The 27,570-nt window shown below is 40.5% G+C and overlaps 1 protein-coding gene across 1 annotated transcript in view; it reads right to left on the bottom strand.

Moving 5' to 3' along the window:
- The window catches only part of LOC114056206 (disheveled-associated activator of morphogenesis 2-like), a 35,258-nt gene extending 12,081 nt beyond the window's left edge, over positions 1–23,177 (bottom strand). Inside the window, exons 1-9 of the mRNA XM_027881219.1 lie at positions 23,054–23,177; positions 13,747–13,851; positions 13,054–13,140; positions 10,904–11,077; positions 9,329–9,477; positions 7,024–7,200; positions 5,983–6,409; positions 5,638–5,800; positions 2,430–2,541 (exon numbers count right to left, since the gene is read on the bottom strand). Of these exons, the coding sequence (XP_027737020.1) occupies positions 2,430–2,541; positions 5,638–5,800; positions 5,983–6,409; positions 7,024–7,200; positions 9,329–9,477; positions 10,904–11,077; positions 13,054–13,140; positions 13,747–13,851; positions 23,054–23,089 (1,430 nt within the window). The 5' untranslated portion in view covers positions 23,090–23,177. The remainder of the gene's footprint in view (positions 1–2,429; positions 2,542–5,637; positions 5,801–5,982; positions 6,410–7,023; positions 7,201–9,328; positions 9,478–10,903; positions 11,078–13,053; positions 13,141–13,746; positions 13,852–23,053) is intronic.
- Positions 23,178–27,570: the final 4,393 nt, after the last annotated feature.

The following is a 27,570-nucleotide window of genomic DNA, read 5'->3' as shown; positions in this document are numbered from 1 at the left end:
AAAGAGCATATTTTTAAAAGCTGACAGCAAATATCTTCATTTAATCAAATGTCTGATATTCCATAAAATTGTTTATATGTATTATGTATATAAAATGAAACCAGCAGATTATCTAGGAGGTTTAAAGCTTAAAGCACTGAACAATGGAAGCCATGAAAAAGGAAGCACAAGAATATGTGAATGTATTCCATAAATATCTTTGTTCATGAATGCAACTCTAATGGAATTTGCACAATGAAAAAAATCCCACTCCTCTGAAAAATTAAGTTTAGAGAGACAAGGATTGTTTTGCTATTGATTTTAAGACATCAGGATAAAGAATCATTCAGAGAATTATGGAAAGTTTTCCGTATCAAATTAAGTCCTGCAGTTTCTAATAATATCCCACCACTGGATACATGAGCAGAACATTCTGCTCACTGGTCACTGTCTTGAAAATGTAATCTTGGGTTTGACTTTAAATATTTTTCATTCTACAATAGTAGAATTTCAACTGCCTGCTCAGGCTCAGACAGTCTGACAGGAGCAATTTGCACAGAGAGGGATTTTCCAGCCCTGGACTATCCTGTTTGAACTCCCGTCCTGACCACAGGTTCTCCATTGACCGGAGGCCACAGTTTTCAAAGGTAAAACTGACACATAAATGACACCTAAATCAAGTGGAAAGGTCTTCAAAAGTGTTAAGTGTCCTGCTAAACCCACCACAGTGCTTTGTATCAGAGAGACTTGGGAGTGCTGATGTTCCATGAGAATGTCTGCTTGCTCCTCTGATTTTCCACTTGGAAATCCGAGCCTTAATTCTGAGATGCATCTCATCTATTTCACTCACACTTAAAACTGCCAGGGTGGAAAAAAAAAAAATATCTCCCTTTCACTGCAAGATCTGTACATGCATTCCTAGATTTTGGCAATAAATAAGAATCCCAGGGACAGAATCCTTGAACCCACAGCTTGAATCCTTGAAGCTATATAACACACAGCAAATACAGCATCCAATATCTCTTACACATTCCATTGCTAGAGGAATTTCCTCAGCATTATTGCTCTCAAAGAAAGACTTCAAGGAAAAAAATAGGATCTTTCAAGCTTTGTTGCCATCATTATTGCTATCATTGTCTGATGGCAAGGAGCCCAGATGCTGTAAATCAGGGATCTCAGTGCTGTCACACCGGTTTCAGCAGTGTGGAGATCCTGGACTGAACCTGCAGCGCTGCAGGAAGATGTTTCTTTTTTGAAGGAGCCTTTCAGACCAGTTTTTGAATGGCAGCAGAGCTCCATCACCCTCAGTGGGGCCACGCACCTTTCCCCAGCTCATAATCATGAATCAGTGTGGGGTATAACTGGCAAAGCACTAGGGCAGCAAGGAAACATCCACCAGAACACTGGGACATGAAAAACATGTAAATATTCAGGGTCCTGCCCACGTTCCTTCACACCTGAGGCAAGCTCTGCACAAGCCATGTCACAGAACAACATTAATTCTATGTTACCTGCCTCTTCTTCCTGCTCACAATTCCTAAGTGCACACATGATCCTACAGACTTTAAAATTACTGCTGATGTACTGATTTGGATCAGGATTTTAAGGCCAAAGTTAAACTGATTCCATGAGAAGTAGAAACATCAATTATTTACTTCCTCACTTTCTTTGTCTGCCTCATCTTTTTCCCAGCTCACTTTAGCAAGACACTCAAATCTTTTCTCATTTTGAAGCAAGAAACATTTTCACATCAAGTTTTCATGTGTGAATATGTTTATTAAAGTGGCCCAAGTAGCACATGGGGCCTGGAATGTATAACATACTACTCTAGGATCCCACTTCTTTCCTTTCTTTCTATGTCTTAAACTATTCAAAAAGACACAATGCAGTTCCAATGAGTTTCATATAATTTGATTAGAACCCTGAAATCTGTTCAGTTTTGCTACAGATACAGAAATTTGCATTCTGCTTTAAACCACAGATCTCTGTCATACTGATATTCTTAACATCCCATCACCTCATAAAGCTCCTTTAACACTTGTCTGCCCCCCTCGTCTCCAAACCAGTCTTAAATCTTTCATTTCTCATCCCACAATAGGTTGTAAGGCTGTAGTAAGAGATGATGTAAAGTCGTCTCAAGTTAACACCTGCTCACTGACACAACTTATTATTTTCCTAACTCTGCTCTTTGTAACTAGTTCACCAAATCTTGGTGGATTTGCCATCACTTTGCAACCCCCTTTCCTACAAACATGGGGAAAAGTGATATTTTGGGGCCGTACTCAAAATTCTCAGTTGCAAGGACTGATTTCTGCGTGTAAATCAATACCCACAGTCAGGATAAATCCAATGTCCCAGTCGTACCTGAACTTCACATTATTTGCAGAAGGTTCTGCCTTCTCCAAAAGGTACCATATAACATCAACAAACAGCTGAACCCCCAAAATTACCTCCTTAGTGCTGTAATCTGCTCATCTGTGAGTCCACCACTCTCTTCATGGATGATGTACAGTTTTTCTTTCAGCTCACTTGGTTTGATACGGAAACTTTTAAGAAAAATGTCTAGAGGAAAAGGATTCTTAGATTACTTGGAAGGAAAATCACCAAAATATCTCATCTGTACTTATCATATTTAAAATAATAAATAAATAAAAAATAAATAAAAACATAACAAACAAGCAGGAAAAGAAAACCCAAAACATTCCTCATCTGCTGTCAACCAAGCAATAAGTCGGTCAGTCAGGCAGTCTTTGTAATTTTCTTTAAATTTATGTAACAGTAGTCAAGGAAAACCAAATTTCTTTCATAAGATAGTCAATGGTTAAGACAGAACTATCAAGATACCATTCTTGGAAGGTACTCAGTACTTTCTCATATGTATTTCTCTTGTACTCAGCTCAACAGTTTAAATCATTCTTTTCCAAATAACAATACAATACATTGGCATAGTATTTTGAAGGTTAAAGGAATTACATCTTCCATTTGTTTTGGTTTTTTGTATTTGCTTTGTTTAATTTCCGTCTGGAAAACTTACTCCCAAATGAAGGCAAACTGGGAAACAGAAGTGCTCGCTTCTTCTTAAAATCCTAAAATCTGATTAAGAGTTTTTGTAATGTTTAAGACTTCTGTGCTGATACAGGGCTGGCTCGTAACATGCATTATGACAGGAAAATGCAAATAAGATGCCTCTTCCCTGAAGAGGTGAAGGTCATTATTTAGGCAAGTATAAATTTGTAAGGATGTTACTCCCAAAAAGGCCACTTTGGCTTGCCAGTTATTCTTTATTTACTGTCTGTCTCCCTCATTGATGCTGAAGGATGCAGGTAAAAAAAGGAATCACAACGAAGTGAACAAAGAGCAGCAGCAGAGAAAGGGAAAATCTTTAAATGCTTCCCATTGCTGGCACGAGACTTGCCCTGGAGTCTCTACACCAGAAATCCTCTGAGCAGCAAAAGGGCATTGTGAAGGAGAATTTGGGGAGGATTTGTGTGATTTACCTTCCTTTTAATTCAATTCTATAAAGAACAGAGATTTTCACGTTAGAGGAACTTGCTGTGGCCCAGAGCAGCTGTTAATGGTTCTAAAGACTGTTGGCCAGTGGAGTATAGACCATTTACTCTTCCTCTGGCACACTCTACATCCTTTGAATTTTGTTATAAGATGTGTGCTTTAGTGCTAAGCCTGGCAGAACTTTCTTTTTTTTCCCTTCTTGTGCTTTTTATGCCTCAAATCTATTGCTTTCCTATGCCTTTTAAACAGTATCTCTCTTCAGTTGTGGGGAATCACCACAACAGTGAATAACTCACAGTAAAATGTCGATTTTAAAATCTTCACAATCTGTCTACAAAGCATTTAAAATTGTCTTGAATGTTCTCAGTGACTGATATTAAGACACTGAATAAATTCTAGTCGTCAGACTTTGTCAAAGTATTTTCCCAGGCAAAATAAGGATAATATGTGGGAAAGTGAAACTCACACAGAGAAACAAGACACAAAGGCTGGTATTTTGACTCCTAAATCAATTTTTCACCTATTAGATCTCACATTCTTGGGTTAACATATACATTATAGTGTTTCCCAAAATTTATCATTGGAAATCTGAGGATATTTTTCTTGTTTCTTACTGATACTTTTTCTCTGTATGACAGAAATTTATTTTGTCTCCAAGAACCCACGAGATAACTTAGATTGTTTTGTATTTTCTCACACATTGGACTTGAATTTAGTGTGTAGATCTACTATCAGAACTCTCATTTCTCTCTTGTGCTTAGAAACCCCCTCAAATTGTCAAGAAATTTTAACCAACTGGCAATTTTGGAGCTTCATCCTTTTATTCATTAATTTAAGAACTGCAGTTTGTAGCACTTGCAGGAAGATTAATCAGAATTCTCAGGATCAAATTAACTTTTGATCTAAGTAACATCCATTATAATAAGTGTATGTCAAAAATCTAACTGATGGAACTTTTAAGGGTAAGATTAAGAAAGGGATGTAAAATGTCCCATTGAAAAAATAGTTGTAAGAGGAACTGGATCAAAAGGAGGAATGGTGCTATATGCAAACCAAAAGAAAGAAATTTCCTCAAAGAAACTCCAATAATTTAGCAGATAAAAGTGCTATTACAAGATCGTCTTATCTGCAACAGCACTTCTGTACCTCTCTCTTCCTTTTAACCCTTCAAATTGTTAGTCAAGGGATGCAATAATTCCAAGTTATCCCCATTTAAAGTTCCCAATTAAAACTTTACAGGATCTCCATAATACATTCTTTCTTATTAATATTCATAGAGAAAAAAATCATTAAAACTTCAGAATTAACTGCCCCAAATTCTTTACACGTGTAACACTCCTTAAAACATCTCTAGGTTATAGAACTTTTTTGGAAAGCCATCTCTGTAAGAGAAATCACAGTGGTCTTTGAAGAACAATTACTCTTGCTCCTTTAATATCTACCTCTTCTCATTAAAGGGATGGAAAGACCTTTACATCATTTTATTAGGAAGAGCAGAACTATGTGCTGAACTCCTTCATTAGCTGTGAAAGACTGTTCTAGGTCAGGTCTTTGGTAGAATCCTACCTGGGATATGAGAGAAAAGGATTCTGTTCAAGACAGTCATTCACAGCCTGAGCCCTCAGCCAGAAAAAGGCCAAGAATTCCTGAAACCTGGCTTGGAGTTGCCTCAAAGGCCTCTTAGACCAACCCACCTACACAAATTTCTTGACCACAATGCAGGAGAGAGACTGAGCACGGCACTCAAAGTTCTGGCTCCCAACCTGCTCCTGTTGACTTTTCTTCACTTGAACAACCCATAGAATTTGAAAAGCCTCTGAAGTCAGTCTTACCTTGATCTCACAGGTGACATACATCATTTCACATATCTGCCCTAAGACAACAACATCACAGCTCAATGGCACAACCACATATTTTGTACAAGAGGAGACAAAGCTTTGGGCTTCACCTCTACATCATTAAGGACCACATTTGGAGCAACTCAGCCATGGGGTCTTCTTTTATAAATTACTAGAGAGGCATTGAATGAAAACATGATCCAGAAGTTTGTCTCACTGCCTGTTGAATGGCAGGAAGCACAAACAGAAAATGTAGGCAGTGTTCAGCCCAGCTCAGAGAGGAGGACACAGTTCTTATTAACACACTTACTGAAGTTGTGTGCGACTTTTCGGTCTAACATGATGTGCTGATTCACTGAAGGCTCACTGCCTGAAAATACTGCTGTGTCCTGGATCTGGAACTGTTCACAGAGTCTGGATACATCAATTCTCTTCTTGCATGGGTCACATGATCCCCAGACGGATTTGTGAATCTAAAAATATAGGAGTGACAGAGGGTAAACAGAAAGCCAGAACAGAGGCACTTTGTTCCATCCAAACACAGAGAAGGGCATGCAGGTCATTTTGTGGCACAGCTGTACTTTTATAACTATAGATGCAATACAATACATCATTTTTGTTTTTCCTTAACAGTCACCATCAGTTTCATCCTCACCTTATCACAAGGAACAACATCCCAGTGAAAGGCTTTGGTTCTCTTTGCTGCTGGAGAGAGGCTGCAGGGCTGTGGAAGGGCAGGAGGGGCTGGTGGTACCTCTGCCCTACTTATGGGAATTGGAAGAGATGGTGATGCTGGGGCTGCTTCCCCCTCTGCAGGCTTTGTCTGGGGGCTTGGAGACTTGTTCAGACTGGTCCTTGCAGAACTCACACCAAAGTGCAAAGTCTCCTCTTTCTGTTCGTTCAGAGGTACAATAAATTCCTCATAATCAGCTTCAGGGGAGGTGCATCCTTGAGATCCCTCCTGAGGCAGGGAGGCCTCCTGGCCCAGCTGACAGTACCTTTCTAGGAGTGACACCCATTCATTCTGGAGCTTGCCAACATCCTCTGGCCTGCTATTTTGGATAGTAAAGGGTATTCGAAACCTGAAATTTAAGAATGTCATATATAAACACGAGGCAGTGTAAATAACGTGCTGATTAACACAGTCTCAGATCGTTCTGATTTAAGCAGAATGATGTTCAGCAGCTTTACTTGTCAAAGTAGCCCAGTGCAGCTGACTCTGACCTTTTCAGACAGAGTTAATTGCTTATGTGTCTAAGGTTAGAGAGCTGAAGTTTTGCCATATATTGACTTTGCAGTGCAGTTACCTCATAATTCCTCCTCTCTACCCTGGGGGAAGGTGAATAGCTTGTTACACCTTGCTGTGCTTGTTGCACAAGCAGAACCTGCTCACACATCTGTCCTACCAAGCTGAATGTGCATCTCCTCTTCCCTGGCTCCTGATGTGACACGTGGAGAAGTTGCTGTGGGTTGTATTTCAGCTTATCTTCTCAGTTCCATTATGTGGTCCTTTTGATTCCTCATTAAAATCCTCATCAAATCACTGCAGAGCAATGGGAGCAGGAATCTATATAATTCTGATGGCTTCATTTCCCCAATATTGTTATTTTATTCTGAGACATTGAGATCCTCTGCTGCTTGACCTTGTTTTCAGTACTTCTGCTGTAATAAATTATTAATTACTAACAATACTTACAAATAATTGTGATCTTTGGTCTGAACTGAAAAGGTGCTGCATCCACTCTCTCTGCTGACACTCACATCACCACCTGACAAATGAATTGTGTTTGCTCCAGGGTCTGCAGTCCTGTGCTTTCCTCCCACACCTATGCAATATAAAGTCAATTCTCCTTCACGTAGTTGCACCAAGCACCTGAAGGACAAGGAATGGACATACAGCTCATTCTTCATTGACTACTTAGTTACACAAGCCCTGCTTTTGTTAAGGCACTTTCCAAAAATCAATAAATCTCCGCATTTTTACAGCATCTTCCCCGGAACAGGCAAAAAGTATCAATGCTAAAGCATAAAACCTTTGAGATATTCTTCTTATTATTTGAGGGCTTCTTATTCTCATCTGACACATGAGTAAACTGACAGCAACTGTGAACAGCTTGCCCATGAGAGCTAAAACTGAGATCTGACCATCAATTAAAAATCACCCAAGTCCTGTTAATTTTTTAGCCACGCTCTGTCCCTCCCACTCCACCTATTCCTCTTGTTTGCTTGGGAGGGTGGATCATTTGGACTATGAGCTTTTAAAGGAACCCACTGTGTGTCTGAGCAGTGCATAACATGACAAGGCTTCAGAGCTTCTGTGTCTTCCAGGTTTCACTGCCCCCAAGCCATAAACAAATCACCAAATTTAGTTCTCAGTCATGTAGTCCAATATCCCTCCCTCTTAGAAATCCTGTTACTCCAGGGAAACTCATGCTGGTCCCACAAGTCACTTGGCAGGAAAGGGACAAGGCTCAAGGGCTTCCATCAGAAACTACTGTGCCAAAATTTGGGTAAAACTTATTTAAATGATAAATTAATCCTGGAAACGCATTGCCTTGACCATACACAGCTTGTATCACAGCAGAACCTTCTGCTTTAGTCTCCCCTCTGGGATTCTGTTCCACTGCTCAGAACAAAGGTCCCCCATTCAACAGCAGGCAGGGTTTTACTGTATGTGGGTTTTATTCTTATTTAAGCATTTGTGTTCTCATTTTTCTTGAGGATTTCTGCCTTTCTTTATCATTCTGACAGTTCTATCAAACCTCCCTTTTCCTCCACTCTCTCTTCAAGGTGTGGCTGGTTGATTAAGGTGTTCTATGAGGAATTTAAATAAGTTTAGCCATTCCAGAAGAATTAAACATAAAATATAAATTGCATCTATTCCCACATAAACAGTCAAAGTGATAAGAATTGTTTAATGGAGCTGGCAGTTATATTGATCTCTTCTTTCTTTAAGTCAGAGACTTATAGTTTAATCGGATCTCCAGATGCTTCCACCATTATTTATTTGGGAAAAAAAAAAAAAAAAGGAAAAAAAGAGATAGGATTAATATAAAGAAGAAAACAACAAGGGTTTTGCTTCACAAGATAAATAAAAATCAATTTTTGTTTGTTAACAAACTTGTTAAGTGTTGCAGGGTAACAAATCCTGGACACACTCGAGGATGGTGTTTACAAGACATACAGGCGTAGCCTTTTAAAAACAATTAAAATCATTTTCTGTGAAGGGTGTTGAGATAATTGCCCTGTGCAGATAATTACAACGTTAAATTTTTTCATTAGATTTTGCTAGACAGATTTTTTTTTCCCCTCTCTCTTTGTCTCCTTTGATAGCATCAGCAGTTCCTGGGTATTTTAGGAGCTGGCTCAGGGAAGGGTGGTTTGTCTGTGGAATGGGGAGCAAACTATGTAAAACCATCGGGGCTGGTTCACTAGCCCAGCAACAGAACAGGTAGAAGCAAAAGTTCTGCTGATCTGGGATGGTTTAGGGGCTGAAATGGTGATGACAGTCCATTTTCTACTGAATAATGATTCCCATCTCCAAATCCACCACCCCATCAGGCCTCCATGGCTGGTCACCTCCCAGGAGGGGAGTTCAGAACATTATGAGCAGGAATTAGGTATTTTGGGGCAGCCATTTGGCCAGTGTGACTCAATGTTCTTTAGCAGGACTCCTACACTTCTCCAGTCTCTCCTTGTCCTTATTACTGAGAACGGAGGGAAAAATAAAGACATAAACGTAAATTTCCATCGTTGAAATCCCTCTAAGCATCATCACCATTGCAAATTTGTGTTGCTAATGGGCCCAGCAGGCTCCAGCACACACCAGAACTTTGGTTTCTAAGGACCACTATTGCACTGAAAGTTCATTTCAACGTTTCAATTTGCCATCCACCTTTTAACTTTCAAAAGCGATTAAATAATTAACTTATTATCAGCAAATTAGAGTCTTAATGCATTTCTCGGAAATTTTAACAAAATCCACAGCCCTGAGTTCATACTTCACCCATTCAGTGGAGGCAAAAGTGTTTTGCTGCATATCCAGCAGCCCTTCATGTATCACATCACATTCTGCAGGTCTCCCAGAGCAGGATTCCACTGGTCTCTTGCTTGAATTGCTCTGTAAAACTCTGCTCAGGAGGTATATTATCTAGATAAAAAGTGGCAGCAGAGAGAGAATACTTTCCATGTTAATTCCATTGAATAAGACATCAATAGTTGGATTTTTCAAGTACAAAGATGACAGGGAAAACTCTAAGCTGCAGCCAAATAGGTAAAATAAATGAACATAAAATAAATAATTGAGGCTAAACTACTTAACTACAATTTGGCTTTATGCCCACAATTCTAAACCCTTCAGTGTAAGGAGAATGCAATTTTATTTTAGAGGGATTACTGTAAAACTTAACTTTACTTTTTTAACTTATACACAAAGCAATCTAGGACAAAGTGTCTCTTCAGATCAGTTCAAGCACAAACAGCACCTCATGGATTTAGGTGGAAACCTCAGACAAACCCAGTAAAAAATGAAGGTTTGGCTACAGTGGAAAATATTATGGATTAAGGTGGGTGTGAATTTTAAAGAGCTCTTTGTGCTGTACAGGGCCATATATGATGCTCTTATGGCTAAATACATGCTTCTTTCTGAGCTCTTCTGCTAAATAATCTTTGAATTATTAAGCTGAAAATTAAACTTATCAGCCACGAGGCTCTGCTCATCTGGAAGAAAGGTTTCTGCATGTGGGGCCAATGGCAGAGTTTCACAGGGAATTAATCCTTCTGAAAAAAAAAAAAAGCTCCCAAAAAATGAGTCACAGCAGAAGTTGGGATGCAAATTCTTCCATGAGGTTTAAAGTTTGTACCTCAGCCTAAATTGTGCAGGTGGCTTCAACAACACAAACTCCAAGAGCTGCCCTCTCCTGGTCACCTGCGTTCAGTTGAAGAGCTCGTGACTTGACTTTCTCATGTTTCAGTAGAACTCAAAAGGAGCTGAAATCTCAAAGTGAAGCAGCTCATACAAAATCTTGCAACACCGAATCATTTAATTAAGCAATTAGTTGTGCCTAGCCTTCCTTCCTCTGCTAATTGTGTCATTTCAGTCTCTTTTGATGGTAAAAGATGAATTACTAGGCCTTCTTTTCACAGCATCAGGATGACCTTGTTCATTCTTAAAAGCAGGCATTTTAAGAAATACCTTATACAGAGAATAAAAAGTGCTTAGAAGGTTTCAATTAAGATTCAACTGTGCACATCATCAGGGTTTTTTTGCTTGTTTTCATACACTCTCAGAGGGGTTACATTCAAGGTGTAGTTGCAGAACTGCATCCACTTTCATATCGTGTCTTGAGCTGGCTTTACATCTCCAGTCCTACTGAACTGTGCCCAAATCCTAAGGCCAAAATTTATCTTGAACTCCCATTCCCTTTGTTCTGTGCACAAACACACATGGAATAAAGACATCCCTCCTTTTTTTGCTTGCACAAAGCACAGCATAACAATGATTGGGACCCACTGGCTGCCACCAGCACATCAACTGTTATTTACAGCAATCTGTCTGTGGTGTTGTAAAAACTTACCTTCCTTTTATCATCAAGAGACACAGCTTCCAGCTCATAATCCTGTCGCCCATGAAACACAATGCTGAAGCGCCTCCTTTCAGTGTCTTCGCAGGCTTTGACTTGAGAGAAAGGGAACTGCTTCTTAATAATTCCCTTTTCGATGTTAAAAATGGTCCTTGTGTTGAAATCAATCTGGAATAGAAGATTCTTCGTTACTTGACTCCATCGCTTCTTGTCATTGAAAGGCAAAGAAAACGCCCCAATATCCCCATGCAAAGGCATTTAGGGAAAGGACCAGCTCAGAATAAATAGGACAAAAAAAAATTACATTCCATCATCAAGATATTGTACAATATTTGCTTTAGTTACAAAATATTCATTGTAGCTCTGTTTCCCTGTCTCTTTTGATGAATATGAATCAATTTATCACTCTGAAATATTACTTCTTTTTAAATTCCCCTTGTTTCATACAACCCAGTGCAGAATCTTCCCATTCAGCAGCAGTGGTAGCCCAAACTAATGGCAGGACCATCTCAGCAGAGGTTCAATTTACTCCTTCAGCCTCTGCCCCAGTACTGAAATGCAGTGAAGGTGGTTGTAGCAGAAGCTTCCAAGTCCAGGAGAAGAAGAGACTGTTGAGGGATTACTTTCTGATATAAATATTACTGTGGTTTGATTTAGATCTTACCTAACGCAGAGTTTTTTGCCACAGAATCACAGAATGGTTTGGGTTGGAAGGAGCTTAAAGAACAGCCCGTTCCACCCCCTGCCATGGACAGGGAGAGCTTTCCCCATCCTGGGTTGCTCCAAGCCCCATCCAACCTGGCCTTGGACACTTCCAGGGATGGGGCAGCCACAGCTTCTCTGGACAACCTGTGCCAGGGCCTCATCACCTTCTGAGTAAAGAATTTCATCTTTTAGCTGAAAACCATTTCCCCTTTGTTCTGGTACTACCTGCCCAAGTAAAAAAATCCCTTTTTCTCTATTTACACACATATATGTATGTACAAATAGATGAAGGGAGTAATAATAGCCAATAAAATCACATCAGTGCAGTTTCATAGCTTTAACAATTAAAAATTGTTTGCTTCAAGAAAATATCATTCTTCTTCCACTGCACAATCTCTATTTTCAGGGTTAGAAACTTGTATGTGCAAACCACACCAACCAAATGCCCACACTGTGGCCTTTCCCTGCCTTTTGTTTATAGCTGGAAACCTTCACAGCAGAACCATTCTCATTATTATCTCTGACTTTTGAAGGCTGTTGGTAACTAGAGAACTGGAATTAAATGACTCCAGATTTCCAGACTGATAGCTTCCACATCTACTACTGCTCTCTCCATTTTTTTTCATCAGTTTTATGCCTGAAGAAATAATCTTTTAATTCCAAAACATAGTGGATGTTGAGGGAAATAAGAAGATTATACTTTTTACGGTTTGGATGTAGTAAATAAAAAATACCCTCTAGCATGTATGATTTGGACCAGCTTGTTTTTAAATTTTGTCAAAACTCCAGGAAAATGCAGTGAAATCCAGGTTCCTGGAAACAACATGAACCCTTTGTCCCTGACTTCATGAAATCAAATCACCATCAGGTGTTGTCAACACAACTTTGCTTTAATATCATGCAAGTCAATAAAAGCCTTAAGGGTTCATGATATCAAAAAAAACGATTCACAGGGTAGAGTAACCAGAGACAAGCTGCACAGTCTGCCAAATGCACCTTCTGAGTATCCCAGGAACATTTCTTCCCAGGGTTTTAGGGGGTGCAGTGGAAGTGATGTCCTGTCAAAAGGCACAGATATTTAGGTGTGTTTACATCACTTGTATGCATTTACTTTGGTTGTTAATAAGAACAACTCCCAGGCAGGGCCCATTGTCATCCATCACCTTGGGGACAACTCATGTTTTGCAGGGGTGAAATAACCTCTCAGATCATCAGGTCCCTTCCACAGCCCTCCCAGGGGCCTCAGTACAGGGAATGTCAGATATTACCCCCAGAATACTTCTGGTATAAAAAGTAGAGATTTTTTTCACTATCTTATGCCTCTCTGATGGGCTGCTGAACCACAAGATTTTTTTAAGCTGTCTCCTAACATTTACCCAGCAACTTAAGCATAATACATTCTTATGTATTGCTCCAAAAGGGACAATCTTCCAAGTTACCTGCAAAATTCGCTTCTGCCACCGATAGTGCTTGTGTTTGTAGATAATGAAGTTAAATTGTGATCCAGTTAACAAATCCTGGGAATCCTGAAAAACAGAACAGAAATCAGTAATATATCTAGCTAATGTTTGTCCACCCAAATCCAAACACTTTCTCAGGTGAAATGTCACTCAGTAGACAGTGTTTAAACAGCTCTGGAGGCTTTGGAGAAGAATTCCACATGGAGATACATGGCAGCATCCTCCTGGCCTTTTTAATCTCATTAACAAAGATGGAGAGAGACTATTTGCAAGGGCCTAGAGTGACAGAACAAGGGAGAATAACTTCAAAATGACAGAAGTAGGGTTAAATGGGATATTGTGAAGAATTTTTTCACTATGAGCATGGTGAGACCCTGGAACAGAGAAACTGTGGCTGCCACATCCCTGGAAGTGTTCAAGGCCAGGTTGGAAGGAGCTCTAAGCAACCTGGTCTAGTGGAAGGTGTTCCTGCCCCTCTTGCAGCATCTACAGGGAATATCCATTACGCAGGACACAGGTATCATTAGCCATTAGTACCTGTCCTATTTTGTTAGAAACTTGAGTTCATGTGTTTGCACAAGCTGGGATTTTATCTTTGAAAACAACACAGACAGGCTCCTAAGGCTCATACATTTGAATATCTTGCAAAATAGATTAGAGGAGTGACCTTACCTTCTCAGCACACACCTCTTTCTGTGCCAAATGCAGAGCCCCCTCAATGCTCACTTCTTTATTTTTCACCATGTTCATAATTTTGAGGATCTTTTCCTGGCTTAACTGGGAAATAAAAAAGTCAATTAAATGTTTTTAGAGGCTGCTTTTGCATCGGGCTGTGGAAGACACAGAGGGCTGGGGACAGTTACAGCTCCAGGGTCTGCCATAAAATTACAATTTCATTCATATTTTATGTTCTATCGATAACCTGTCCAGCAAATAGAATCTCCCTTTGAAACCTGGTAAAACCCACACGATAGCAAATATACAGGGTTTTTTACAGTTTTAGGGGATGGGGTGGTAACACCTGGAGATAAAAACTGCCAGGGGGAAACCTTTTTTAGTTAGTCTGGCAAGAAGTGAAAACATCAATTTTGCATGCTCTCCTGTGTCTTACCCAGAGTGTGAAGTCCTGTATACAAGATAACCTGAAAGAAAAATCAGGAGAATTTTGAAATTTTCAGGGTGAAGCGGAGGCAAATTGTTGTTGGTAGCAGGAGGTGCAGCTGTCACATGAACTTAGTGAACCACATTAACAAGCTGGTGTTACACTTCCCCTTTCTTTTACCAAAACAGCTTCATGTACTGCCAGTCAGCCTACACAGAAATTTCTGTCACTCTTGAGAGAACCAGGCAAACGGCAAACAGGAATCAAACAAAGAAAAAAGGCAGGTGGAGTCACCAGAGACCCAGAGCTACAGCTGTCACACCACTGACAAAGCTCTTTCACAGACCTTGTAGCAGGAATAAACCTTCCTCTGAGACAGACCAAAGAGCTCCCATGTGTGACAGCCACTCCTCAACAGCAGCAGAACTGGGAATTGGAAAGGAGTGTGTAGGTTTTACCACCAGAGCTCAGAAACTTGTGATATTTTACCAAGTAGCTCCACTACTCAATTAGCTATAACATCCAATTCCCTTCCCTGGGGAGAATGAACTTCATCACCAGGAGAAGAGTTATTGCCATAAAGTCCTCCTTTCAAATCATTCTTTTCAAAATCTTCCAGGTGGACATCCAGGGAAACAGCCCACCCCAGGCTGTGCAGGAGCTGGAACTCATGAGGGACCTGCCCCTGCTTTGCCTACGCCTACGTCACTCCACAGATAGAGCATCCTCTTCTAAACAGCCAACCACTTCAAACTGCCAAACTTCTGAAATCTGAACCGGTTTCTGACCAAAAGACCCACTGTTCTTACAGCCCACAAATAAAACCGGGAGTAAAAGAAATATTTTGGTTTTAAAGCCTCAGAATTTTCAATGCTAATATAAAAGTAAATTATGGCATAGCTCCCAGCTGCAAACAGTAATGTGAACAGTGCGGGAAGAATGAAAGCAGCCTGATAATTCATTCACACTTGCAGAGGCACAGGAGGTTCCTACAATGACCTCCACAGTCAGTATTTGAATTTTAAACGGTCGTATATTTACAACCTCACTTGCACCGTGTAGGATTAGATCTTAACAAGATAATTCCCCACCGAACAGGCTCTGGGTGACTAAACAAGAGTATGGATATATTTGAATTGAAAAATATAGTTTCCTTAAGGCTAAGCTCTGCCAGCTTTAAAAGGCAAGATCCTATTTATTCAGGATGGCAGCTCTTGAGAGGAAGTTGTAGAGTATTTTTGCCTGTTAGGCCTTTTTGCATGGAGAAGGGTTCAAAGATTTTTGCAGCAGGATGACAATTTTTTTCAAATTTAATTTTTATTGTATTTTTCCTTTTAAAAAAAATTTCAGAAAGGAAGGCATGTTTAGTTCTATGTAGTACTCAACTCTTCATTCTCCTTATCCTCACCAAAGTCTCCTTAAGACTAGAATAAAACTCTGCCCAAGACATGAAAGCAGCAGGGAACATCTCTTAATTTCCTTAATAATGGATGAAGAAAACAACGTTTACAGGAGAGGAACAAATAATTCTATGTATTTCAAATTCAAGGAGGTTAGTTTTGAACTGAGAGACTCCATTCCCCAGAGAGCACACAAGGCAGTGCTTGGGGGAGGTTATTTTTAACAGCACCCTGTTGTTTTACCACCTCTGTTAACTCTCTTTCTCTCTGCACATCTGTAAGCAGAAGGGAAACATTTCAAAAGACAAGAGAGGCAAAAAAGGCACTTTTCAGCTTATGAGAACTGTCAAAATTATTTGTCAGAAGTCTGTTTGGCTCACTTAGGTTTTTGACAGCCAGACGTTTACACGGTATTTTCACTTGCAAACAAGACTTGAGTAACAGATCCTGACCTTTTTCACTGTGTATTTGTGGAGCTTTTCTCTCAGCATGGTATGATTTTTGTAGTGTTCATTCTTTTGTTTGTTTTGGTTATATTTTTTTTTTTTTAAGAAAAAAAAAATTGTCCCATTATCCACCAAAATGCCACTAAGTCAGTCTGTGCTATGTTGCCTGATAGAATGTGACTTGGGCACCCAAGGAGAATGTTTTTATACAAGGCTGGATCACAAAACTTAGAAAAAAATTAAATGTTTCTATTATAAAGCAGGCACATTAAGGAAATTCATGAGATTGTGTTAATAATGCATTCATTTACCTGCCAGGTTAAAGTAGCTTGTTTAACACAGATTACATTTTAATCACTCACCCAAAATTCAGCACAGCCATGCAAGTGGTTCAAAAGAAAAGTCAACACTCACAATTGAAGGAAGAGTGTGGGGTTCCAGACATTCTCCGAAATGAGAGGTGAGGTTTTTATATTTTTGGCCTAGACGTGGTATAAAATGTGTTTACTGGTGAGACAGGAGATTTCTGGCTTATTCTTGGGCAGCTGCCAACACAGCACTGCACATGAGCCCTTCCAGGGCTTCCTGCCCCTCTCCATTTACCCAGCACAGTCTCACAGGAGCCCTCAGAGGACATCCTGGAAGGTTTTGCATGTAGTCTCCACGCTGTGGAGACATCACTGTAATGACTCCACAAAGATCCCCTGACCTTCCTGAGCCTAAATCAAGAAAGAAGGGTTAAAGCCACGTCATCTGAGCCATTCACAGTTGATTGAGCAAGGCAGTGGAAGGCACATGGGTAACTGCCCAAGGATAAGACAGCAAACATGTTCCTCTGCCCCTTCTTTCTGACTCCCAGCCTTTAATACACACTGGTTCACACCCTCCAGGTGACCACGGGATGGCTGTGACTCCTGTGCACTCACCTGAGACACCTGGGCTTCTCCAGGGGGTCAATTCAACCTGCCTTGTTATCTGACAACCCTTTCCCTTCGCTACCTAAGGAGGAATTTGAGCTACATGGCTTTTACTCAGCTTATTCTTGTTCTGTGGACCAGCCTGACTGAATCATCATAATATGACAGCAATCTAATGCAAAAATACTCCTGGAATTGTTTGCACATGCACCCATGGAGATGTAAAGCCAGAACCGTGGCTGTCAGTCAGCTCTGTGCAGGATCACAGCTATTGCAAACACCAGCACAGCTCGTGAGACATTATTTCAGCTTCACTTAGGAGAAGATCACGGCTAATGTGCACCCAGCTCTATCATTTCCTGTGACAACAAAACCAAGTCATGCAGAAATCCTGCTGCCTGTACAAATGAGGAGTGATTTTTATTCAAGTCTAGTGAAGCTTTTCGCTGTTCAGGATTCCTTACACTTGTCCTGATTAAACATTAACAGTGTTGAACATCCTCATCTGCTCACTACAAGGAGCAAGAGACACATCAGCTCCTGGCTGTGCAGGGTCCCAGAAGGGAGGGCTGGACTGAGGGAGCCTGTTCCTCATGCTCTGTGCTCCACAGCATCTCCCTTTTAGCCCTCCTCTAGCTCTGTGCTCCAAGGTGGCTCAATACAAGAGAAAAAGGTCAAGTAGTGGCTACATGTTGCTTTACAGAGATCTCACGAACTTCTGGGCATAGATCTGAATATTAGTGCTGTCCACACAGTCAGAAATATCCTGGATTAACATACACACCTCACATCTTTTAGCCAGCGCCAGGTCATGTTTGCATTCCTTTTGGAGTCTGTTTTTTCAGTACAGCTTTCAATAATAGAAAATTTTGGTTTCTATCCAGAACAGCAGGATAAAATGTCTTTGAGGTAAAGCCTCCTGGGGATTTTCTGTTGACTCAGTGCCTCCCAGATACAGTGCACAGCACTTTCTGCAAAGCAAGTAGAGTAGAGAAGCTTAAAAGTAAGCGTTGGGATGTAATGCAGTGATTGACCTGTGATGAATCTTAGAGTAGGAACTTCCTTTTCCAAGCTGTGCTTTCAAAGAAAGCACTTTTTGTTTTTTGTTAAATCAAAGGCACTGACTTAGTTTAAAATGGATTATGCTGAACTCACTCTGCCTGCATGTTGAAGCGATTTTAACGACAATGGACACAACTTGGATTGTCTTAAAGTCCCAGTTTGGTGTTATCAACTTTCATCTCCTAATATATTCACTTTCATCAGGTTTGAACTTGGCCCAGAGTGCAGAGTGCTCTCATTTATTTAGAGGAGAGTGACTGTTCCCTATGACTGGGTATCTGAAAGGTCTTCACTTACCATTTACATGAAATGTCAATACAGGTGACTGATGTGATATTTTGATGTGGCAATACCATCTTTTGTAGCCAGTCCTAGAGATAGACTGAAATTATTTGTCAAACAGAGCTGCTATTCATCACATAAATTATCCATCTGGAATAATGTTTTGCATTATTTGTTCAGGTCTATATCTGGCTGAATAGTATCTGTCAACATTTATCCAAAGAAGAAGGTATTCATCAAACAGTGGCTTGATTTCCTTGAAACCATTGGAAATTCTGTCACTTCCAGTAGGAGCTGGAGGAGCCTGAAGATATTTTCCTGTAATTCATTTCTTACTGGTATAAAGGTATAGAGTGATTATAACAACATAAAGAAATTTTGAGGAGTTCTCAAAAATATTTAGGAACTTAAAATATAAACTGGTGTCCACAGCACAGTGCACAACACCAACTACTTCACCTACTGTTAATATCATAAATATCACCATATTGAAGAATCTCAAAGCCTTAACATTTCCCCCTGAAAAACTGACATTTTATAGGTCTCACATGAAGCAAACACTTGAAATTCTCCCTCGATCACCACTTAACAGACCAGCATGGACATTCCTGCTCCAGCAGAGCTGAGAACTTGTCAGGAAATGACACTCAGAAAGTAATTACTGGAGTTTCACTGTGGAAACTCAGAGGATAAATTGAGTGGTGTTGCACGGGAGACTGACTCTGCTTTGTACTACTCAGTTTTTCATTAGTGATCCCGTGGTTGACTAGAGATTTTGGATGGTAAATTCGCAGGCTTTGACACGAAGGTGGAAAAGAATTGCAGGCAGGTTGCGAGGGGGATTCAAATTCAAAACAACCTTGACAAATGAGAGAAGCAATAATACATAATTCAGCAAGCAGGGGAAAAAACATCCTGATGTTCAGCAGGAATTACCAGCTTCACAAGCACTGGCCGAAGCACGAATTTTCTGCAGAAAGAGACCCAGAAGTTAGAGCAGCTTGCAAAGTGACACCAGTTACCAACGTCATGCTGCTGGAATAAGAGGGAATATCCCTCAGGGAGGTTCCAGGCAGCAGCACATCCAAAACAGGAGTCATTCTGCAGCACTTAGCACTGAGAAAGCATTTTGCTGGAATAGGGTGTGAAGTTTTCCGTGCCCCCAGAAAAGAGTTGGAGGAGTCCAGCTCAGGACAATGAGAATAATCAGAGCTTTGGGAAAATGTGATTTGCAATTGAAAAGTGAAAGGATTGGATTTCAGAGCTCAGAGAAGGCTGGGGCAGGTACAGCCTGCAGGCACATATATCGAGGTATAATTCAAATGCTGTGCTACAAAATACACTGAAATAGAGTACAGAAGGTGGATCACATAGAAATATTTCAGTTCGTTACTAAAATAATAAGGTTCTATGCCTTTAGCCACAGTAATTAAAATAATCCACAGTGATAAGAACTATTGAGGATTATATTTATTTATACATATTTATTTATTAGCGTGATAGTCAAATTAATCTTGGACTATTTAACACCAACATCTAATCATCTTGGAGGAAAACATGCATCTTTCTGCTCACAGGCTTACAATCTGATCTTGTGCCCTAATGTCTTGTAAAAGAAAATTCATATCAAGCAGAAACCAGGTTGATAAAATTATTAAATGCTGAACAAGACTCATTTCATTATACTCGAGGTTTATTAGATCATTTTAGTTAACACCTGCTAAGCAAAATGTGTGAAGTGCAACACAGAGAATGTAACACTGATTTCATGCACGTTTAACTGAGGATCCAGGGTCTCCATGAATTTTACATTAATTAGATGGAACATTTAATGAGCAAACCTTTCATTATTCTCTGATCAAAACACGGTCTGAGAGCTCATGGAAAATCCCCAACGAGCATCCACCTGCTCATGTATCATCTCTGACCTAACTTTTTCTTTTCCCAGGATTCTGGTTTGTTAATAAATCATCCTAGCAAAATATTTAGGTAAAATGGGCTATTTCTCTTTCTCAATCTCTGACAGATTTAGCAGAGTATGATCCTTGTCTGTATAAATGTTATGTTCTGAATACTTGCCTTCAAAAAGACACTACATTTTCCAAACAGGGTCGGATTCCTCAGAATCAGTTCTCTGGACATATATTTAAGATAAGTTTTAAAGTCCTTTCTTAAACTCAGGGAATAACTTCTACAGAAAAAAAAAAAAAAAAAAAGTTGGCAATATTAATTTTGCTCCCAGTTTCAGGAACTTGGACACCATTGAGGATGAAACAGGACAGATGGAGCTCCAAAAGGCTTAGTGGCAAGAAATTTAACTGAGGGGCTTCACCTTTGCTGAGGAAGACATGCCACAGGATGTGCTTTATCCCTGTCCCATGGGCATTTCTTACCCTCTTTGGTCAATGAGCTACTTCCTGCTAAGCAGCAAACATGAAAATTCAGAGCAGCCTCCCTGGGCCTTTCAGTCTAGAAGAAACACATTCCCAAGTTTTGAGGTGGTTTTAGATGGATCAAGGAAAGGTGAGCTCTGATTCCCACACAGATGCTCATATTGATGTTTTAGCCTGACTACAAGAGATCCTGGCTTCAGGTACAGGTGCAACCTCAAAGTAAGTTGCACTGATAGAGCATTTCTCACCCATTTCTCACTGCAGAACCCACAAACAGCCAGGAGGACTGAGGGAGCTGAACCAGTCCTATGCACTGGTTGACATTTGATGTTAACTGCAAGGAGCAGATTCTGGACAGTCAAACCATCAGAAGCCCCAAGAGATCAGCAGAGCATCACATTTCTGGTTTCTAGTCCTTCAAAAATAGCCCATCTCAAAGGCTGCAGGAGCTGCTCCCAAGGCTGGCTACACATCCATGAATATACATATCTGAAGATATGGGATCATTTGGCCTTATTTAAATGGAATTGATCCCTTGGTAAGGATACAGTGAAAATCTGCTTTAAGGTATCTTGGAAGAGATCAGGGAAATAAAAATTGGGGGGAAAAAAATCACTCAAGAGAGGTGGCCTTTAACAAAAAAGTCTAATGAAAATTGTAGGGGAAAGCCATGGGGATAAAGTACTTTAAAGCAGTTGATTAAAGTAAGGCAGGGTGGAAAGCGAAAGGTCTGACAGCCATTCCACCTTGCACCTTGATCTTCCCAGCTCTCAGAAGACTTACATGAAAAACCTCAGGAAGACATACAGTCAAGTTCTGAAAGGATTTCACAAAAAAGTTTAAAACACACCTTTTTCTCAGGCACAGTTTAGCTTTGCAAATGTTTTAGTGATTGTACAACCTGAGCTTTGTACAAGTGCTTTGTTGCAGGCCTTGGGGAGTGAAAGAGAGTGAGAAGCGACACCATCTGGTTGTGGTTTCCTGTTTGCAGATTCTCATTCATGTAAAGCCCTTTCTGGTAGCAAACATTTGGTTATTTCCACATCTGTGCTGTCCCCAACCTCCCCAGCAGTACCTGAGGTAAGAAATAAGAGCAATGATTCATCATTGCCACTCGTGCCTGTGTGTTGGTGCCAAACAATAAACACAGAGGCTGCAGAGAGCAAAGGAAGGGAAAACACTCCCAGGCTGGATTTGTGCCTTTCCAACCCCATTGTCATCAACAGCTTCTCCAAATAGATCCCAGAACCTCAGCACCTCATTACACTGAACAGAGCCAGGTGGGACCTGCAATTTTATAACTCTTGAGGTATTGCTACTTCAGGTGCAGCAATTCATTTCTGCCAGCTCAAGGATTCAGTGTTTGGATCACCTGTTATCCTGCCCTGCACAAACCTTCCAAGGCCAAGGAGGTTGATGTTGTGTGGAGGTAACCAAAGGGAGCCACCTGTCCCTTCCTCCTCCTTTTGACAAACTGAAGAGCAATATAAATAGGAGAAACTTATTTTCTCCCTTCAATTGCTCTGGGTTTGTCCAGAGCAATTTGTCTTGCCTAGAAAATCTGTCCAATTGACATCCCATACTCAGGGAAGAAGGGGAATCATGCAAACAGGGCTGGATCCTCCCCAGCACCCACCCTTGGTGGCTGCCCAGGATAACTCAGACCCCTCCATCACCTTCTCAGCCCATGTGCATCACAGTCATCCTTTTTTCTAATTGCTCTTTCCTCCAAATCACACACTAGGGAACCTCTGCCAGTACATCCCATCAGCTGTCCTATTTAGACTTAGGAGTTTTCCACTACTCAGTTCTCCAGATAACAGACTTCCAAACAACCAAGTATTGAAACAAATAGAATGCTACAAGACTGTGTCTGGTAGGCACTCAGACAAATCCAATAGTGCTGCAAGCTGATGTATATTCAATTCTGGCATATCAATCACTTCAGATTCCACTATGATTATCAAAAGACTGCTTTTGCCTATAATATAAACCAATTTTTTCTCCCCTCCAATTACTTTATGGAAATTCTTAGCACAGATAAAATATAGTATTAATAAATCCTCTCTAGCATGGCAATAGAAAGACTGATTTTATCTCTCTGTCCCTCTTTTTGTATCAGGAAAGCCTCACAAGTTTCAGCTTTCTTAAAAATAAAGCACAGAAAAATATTGTCTCATATACATCTTCTGCAAACACTTTCTGAAGTATTCGACCAATCTGAGCTCACATCACATAATAATCAATTGCATCAAACAATCTACTGCAAATTCCTTGCCAGTAAAGTACAAAGTCATTTTCAGGTTCTGAAATGCCTTCTCCAGTTACACACAACAAATAGCACTTTCACACAAGCCATAACAGTTTCTGCCTTTACCTGTGAAAAAGTGTCTTGTGTTCTTGTATTATCCATGTCTGTGAAAATTCTATTTGTTTCATCAGTATCCTATAGGGTCGCAAAGTACAGTTTGTTCATGAATCACACCTGCTTTTCCACACCACACTGCTCGTTCTCTCTCTCTGCTTCTCTCTTATGAAATCTTGCAGCCAATGGCTTTTATTAAGTGTTACTTCCTTTTATGCTGAGAACTGAAAGAAACAATAATGATGCTTTGCTTCCTTATGGCAGCTCTGTGAAAAGACAAAAAAATGTAGAAGTTGTTTGTTTGCTTTTCCTGAACTGATATTTATGTTCTCGGGACTTCCTGAAATCACCAAGCCATGAATATTGAAAATATGATTTATTACTGTACATGGAAACTATCTGAACGCCCAACATGTTAGTTGCCCAAACAAATTTTGTGCTAAATGTAATGAAGTTTGCCTGAGGAACTGCAAATACAGTGCTCAATTTTCCCAGCAGTGTTTTTATGCACAGCAACAATCTTTAACATGTCTTCAGACTCCAGCATGAATATGTTCATACTGGATGAAAGCACAAAGGCACCTGCACCTTAATGTACAAGATTCCTGTAAAGACAAAGAACATTTTAAACTTTGCTTTTGCTGTTTGTACTGGAGGAGAGAGTCTAGTGATTAGAAGAGGGAATTTCCAGTAAGACATTCCTGAAATCTAACCCTGGCTATGACAAAAATTGTTCAGCAGCTACAGGGAAAATACACCTCAGTTTTCCCACTGAAATAAGGCGGCTTCTATGACATCACAAACTCACATTGAAACCAATTTGGAGACTAAAAGTTCTGAATAGACATGTCTGAAAGGTGGACTCTTCATATTTTGACATTTCTTTTTCCTCCAAATGGAGGCAAAAGGGAAAATCCAAAGCTATGAAGTATATCTCCTGCAAAGCACAGGTTTGAAGAGGTGACAGGAGCTGAAACATTTGGGTTTGATGATGGGTCTCCTTCCTCTGCTGGTCTAGAGGCAGCTTTTTAATGGAAACACAGGAAGCTGAGAAGTTCAGTGCAGAAGAGGTGCCAACGGACTACTCTGCGCTGAGGGTGGTCCCTGGCTCAGCCCAGCACACCCACAGCTATAAATCCCACCTGCTCTTTCAGCTGATGTAGTTATGGACCGCCACTGAGGAGCTGGACTGATTTACCTGCCAAAAGAGGCAAATTCAGGCTGGAAGGCAGAGACAAGCTGAGAAAAACATCACAATGCAGAGTTGGCCAACACATTCACCTTACAGCAGGTTGCCAGCATTCCAGACACAGAGCTCACACTTGTGCCTCAGAGCTGGTCCTGGCAGCCCCACAGTCAAGAGCCTTTAAACTCAGACTCACTGAACCCAGTGGAGCCAAGAGAGACCCCAACAGCAAACAAGTGGGAGAGAAAGGATTAGGAATTAACTCTTTCCGGTTACTTAAGGCAAAAGAAATTAAATGGAAGGTCACTATGTGCTAATATAAACAGATTTTAATCCTTTTAACTGATTAAAACTCAGTCCTATTCTTGGAAAGAATGTTAACTTAACACAGGCCAGTACTGTAACAGGGCCTGGCTAAGCCCAGATCTTCTGTAGGAATATTTAATAAAAGATTGTCTTTCAATGCTCTCAGACTATTCTATGTCCAGCATGAGAGGATGGAAATTTTTTATAAACTGGAAAAAGAAATCATAGGAAACATGTTTCTTTGACACCTATCTCAAGTCATTTGGTTAAAATAAAATAGCAACCAATTCACTCAGAATCAGATTTCTAGTACTGACCTATTCCCCCTTAGAGTACTCAGCCCTCAAGGAACTATGATTTTCTTTTTAAATTAAACAATCCCAAGAAACTCCTTTCTATAATGTGATTATAGCAGCACAGAACATTTCAGACTGGGAAAATGACAGGTTTCTTTTATAAAGGTTCTGCAGAGATATTACATGGTCTTTTCCCCTCCACTGCCTGCTGAACAGCACGTTCTGCAAGGTTACAAAGCCTGAGAGAAAGCAGTTAATCAGGATAGAGCTCAATTGCTACTCTTAGAGCAAACATTTTCAATTAATCTGAAGTCGTTAATTACACCTCCCTTTAATAAAGGCTGGGGTGTAATTTTCTTTTTCTCCTCTCAGTCAATCGATCCAAACATATGCCAGACTCATGTGCTGCAACAAACACATGGGAAAATTCACTGCTGGAATAAACTGAAATAAAATACTCTCCTTAATAAACGACATCACAAAGATGCAAAATATGGGGGAAAGGGTTTTGGAATCATTGTGGAAGAACAAGAGCACTTTGTGCATTGTCTGACCAGCGCAGGAGGGGAATGTGTTGTACCAGCAGTGCATGTTTCTCTTTAGAAAAACGTGAACTCTGGCAATAGGGAATGAAGCTGGTGCCAGACATGACTTTGTAGCTACTTTCTCCTCTTCTTTAATACTTGCACAAGGTGTGTTTGCTGCCAAGGGCCTTTTGCCTGTGCCTTGCCTTGCCTTGTCCCGACCCCTCTGAAACTGCTGCTGCCCATCACTGACCAGCCATGACCCCCCAGGCTGGTCCCACTCCCACCTGGGTCCTCCTGACCTGCTTTCACGGAATCACAGAATGCTCTGAGTTGGAAGGCACCAACCTACCATGGGCAGGGACACATTCCACTATCCCAGGTTGCTCCAAGCCCTGTCCAACCTGGCCTTGGAGACTTCCAGAAATGGGGCAGCCACAGCTTCTCTGGGTAACCTGTGCCAGGGCCTCCCCACCCTCACAGGGAACAATTTCCTTCTAACCTCTAATCTATTCCCAGTCTCTGTCAGTTTGAAGCCATTCTCCCTTTTCCTGTCACTCCAGGCCCTTGTAAATAGTCTCTCTCCATCTTTCTTGTAGTTCCTTCAGGCACTGCAAAGCCACAGTTAGGTCATCCCAAAGCTTCTCTTCTCCAGGCTGAACAATCCCAATTCTCTCAGCCTCCCAGGCTGTAGGCTAAAAAGATTGACTTGTCTCAGATTTACTAACAGAAATTCTGAAACACCTTTTTCCAAACTTCCTTCCAGCCACAAGGTGTAAATCTCTGTGCCAGCCTCCTACTTGTGTTATCTCAGTCCTGGGAGTGACTTCACATGCCAGAAATTAGGGACTTCCCTACCTGTTTTCTGAAATGCTAAGTCCCCAGGAGTTTTCCAAATAGTATACTGTGGCCAACCCTGTGCAAACTCATTGTTTGGTGCTTTTTGTGGAAGTTAAACTAAAAAAAAAACTTCCCATGACCACTATGTTTTTAATTAACCTAAATATATGTTTAATTGGCAGAAGCTAAAAAAAATGTATGTGTCTCTTTCAGTTTATTAAAGAATTTTCCCAAATATTTTCATACCTAAGAAAAAGACATCATGAAATAAGTTATTTCAGACTAAAAAACAAGAGTTGAATGAAATTATTGTTTAAATAAATAAATAAAGCATTAACTTCATAGAAACATTTTTGCCTCTTATTCAAGCATAAATGTTCCAGCAAGGCTGGAATGCTCTCAGAAAGTATTTAAGAGTTGAAAAAACAAAGCCTTTCACTGAAAACTTGTTTTACCTGAAAATTACTGCCTAAAACCTGTTTGATAAAAGAGTTCTTTCTTTTTTCTGTGGAATGATGCTGAAAATGAGAGGAAGGCAGAGCTCCTCGTGATTCCATCACATGAAGGGAGCTTTGATTTTGTACCACCAGCATACCAAGGGTGCTGATCAGCAGAAAGGAATGACCTCATTCCTCATGCCATGGAAATTTCATAGTTTAGGAGCTCTCAATAATTTTATTTCAGTTGCTTTTTTAAAGCAACCAGCAAAATACTGATGCACAACAGTTTATGCTCCACTGAACTGGGAGATCCCCTATGCATTAAGTGCAAGGGGGGAAAAAAGGGTGGGGGTAGTGAACAGAAGACGAGTAATTTCAAATTAAAATTTCTGACAAGTCAGTCTGTGAAACTAAATTCAGGTCGAGGGTGACATCTAGTGATGCACAGCACACAATCCTCTCACAAATTCTGCCCGGTTTTGCAGTATTCTCACCCATTAATCTTTCCCAAGGTACACAGCTCCACCCAATTCAGCTTGTTCTATGTCTCCACAAATTTTTTCTTAAACTGGAAGCAGAAATAATACATTTCAATACAAAAAATGAACAGATTATGTTCAGTTATTCCTGATGAAATCAGATTCCTGTCCAAAACCTGGTCCAGCCTTTCCTGGCAGGGTTAAGAGGGAGAATTTCACCTCAATTCTTAGTTTCATCTTATTTTTATTATTTAGTTTATAGCTGTGATTATGAAATAAAGCCCAAGGGAGAAAAGAGGGAACTGGGAGTCACGAGGTGGCTTGGACAGGACAGTGGCAGCATGTCCAACCCAGCAGGACACTCCAACACCCAGGAAAAGGAGGCACTGGAGCTGTGCAAGGGAAGCCCACGAGAGTCATGCTGGCTGGACATGTGGCAAACTTAAATTTTCCATATA

This window comes from Empidonax traillii, unplaced genomic scaffold (genome assembly GCF_003031625.1).
Source record: "Empidonax traillii isolate 1590-97213 ecotype Southwest subspecies unplaced genomic scaffold, ASM303162v1 scaffold86:size2944007, whole genome shotgun sequence".
Taxonomy (NCBI): domain Eukaryota; kingdom Metazoa; phylum Chordata; class Aves; order Passeriformes; family Tyrannidae; genus Empidonax; species Empidonax traillii.
This window is presented reverse-complemented; position numbering and strand designations above follow the sequence as displayed.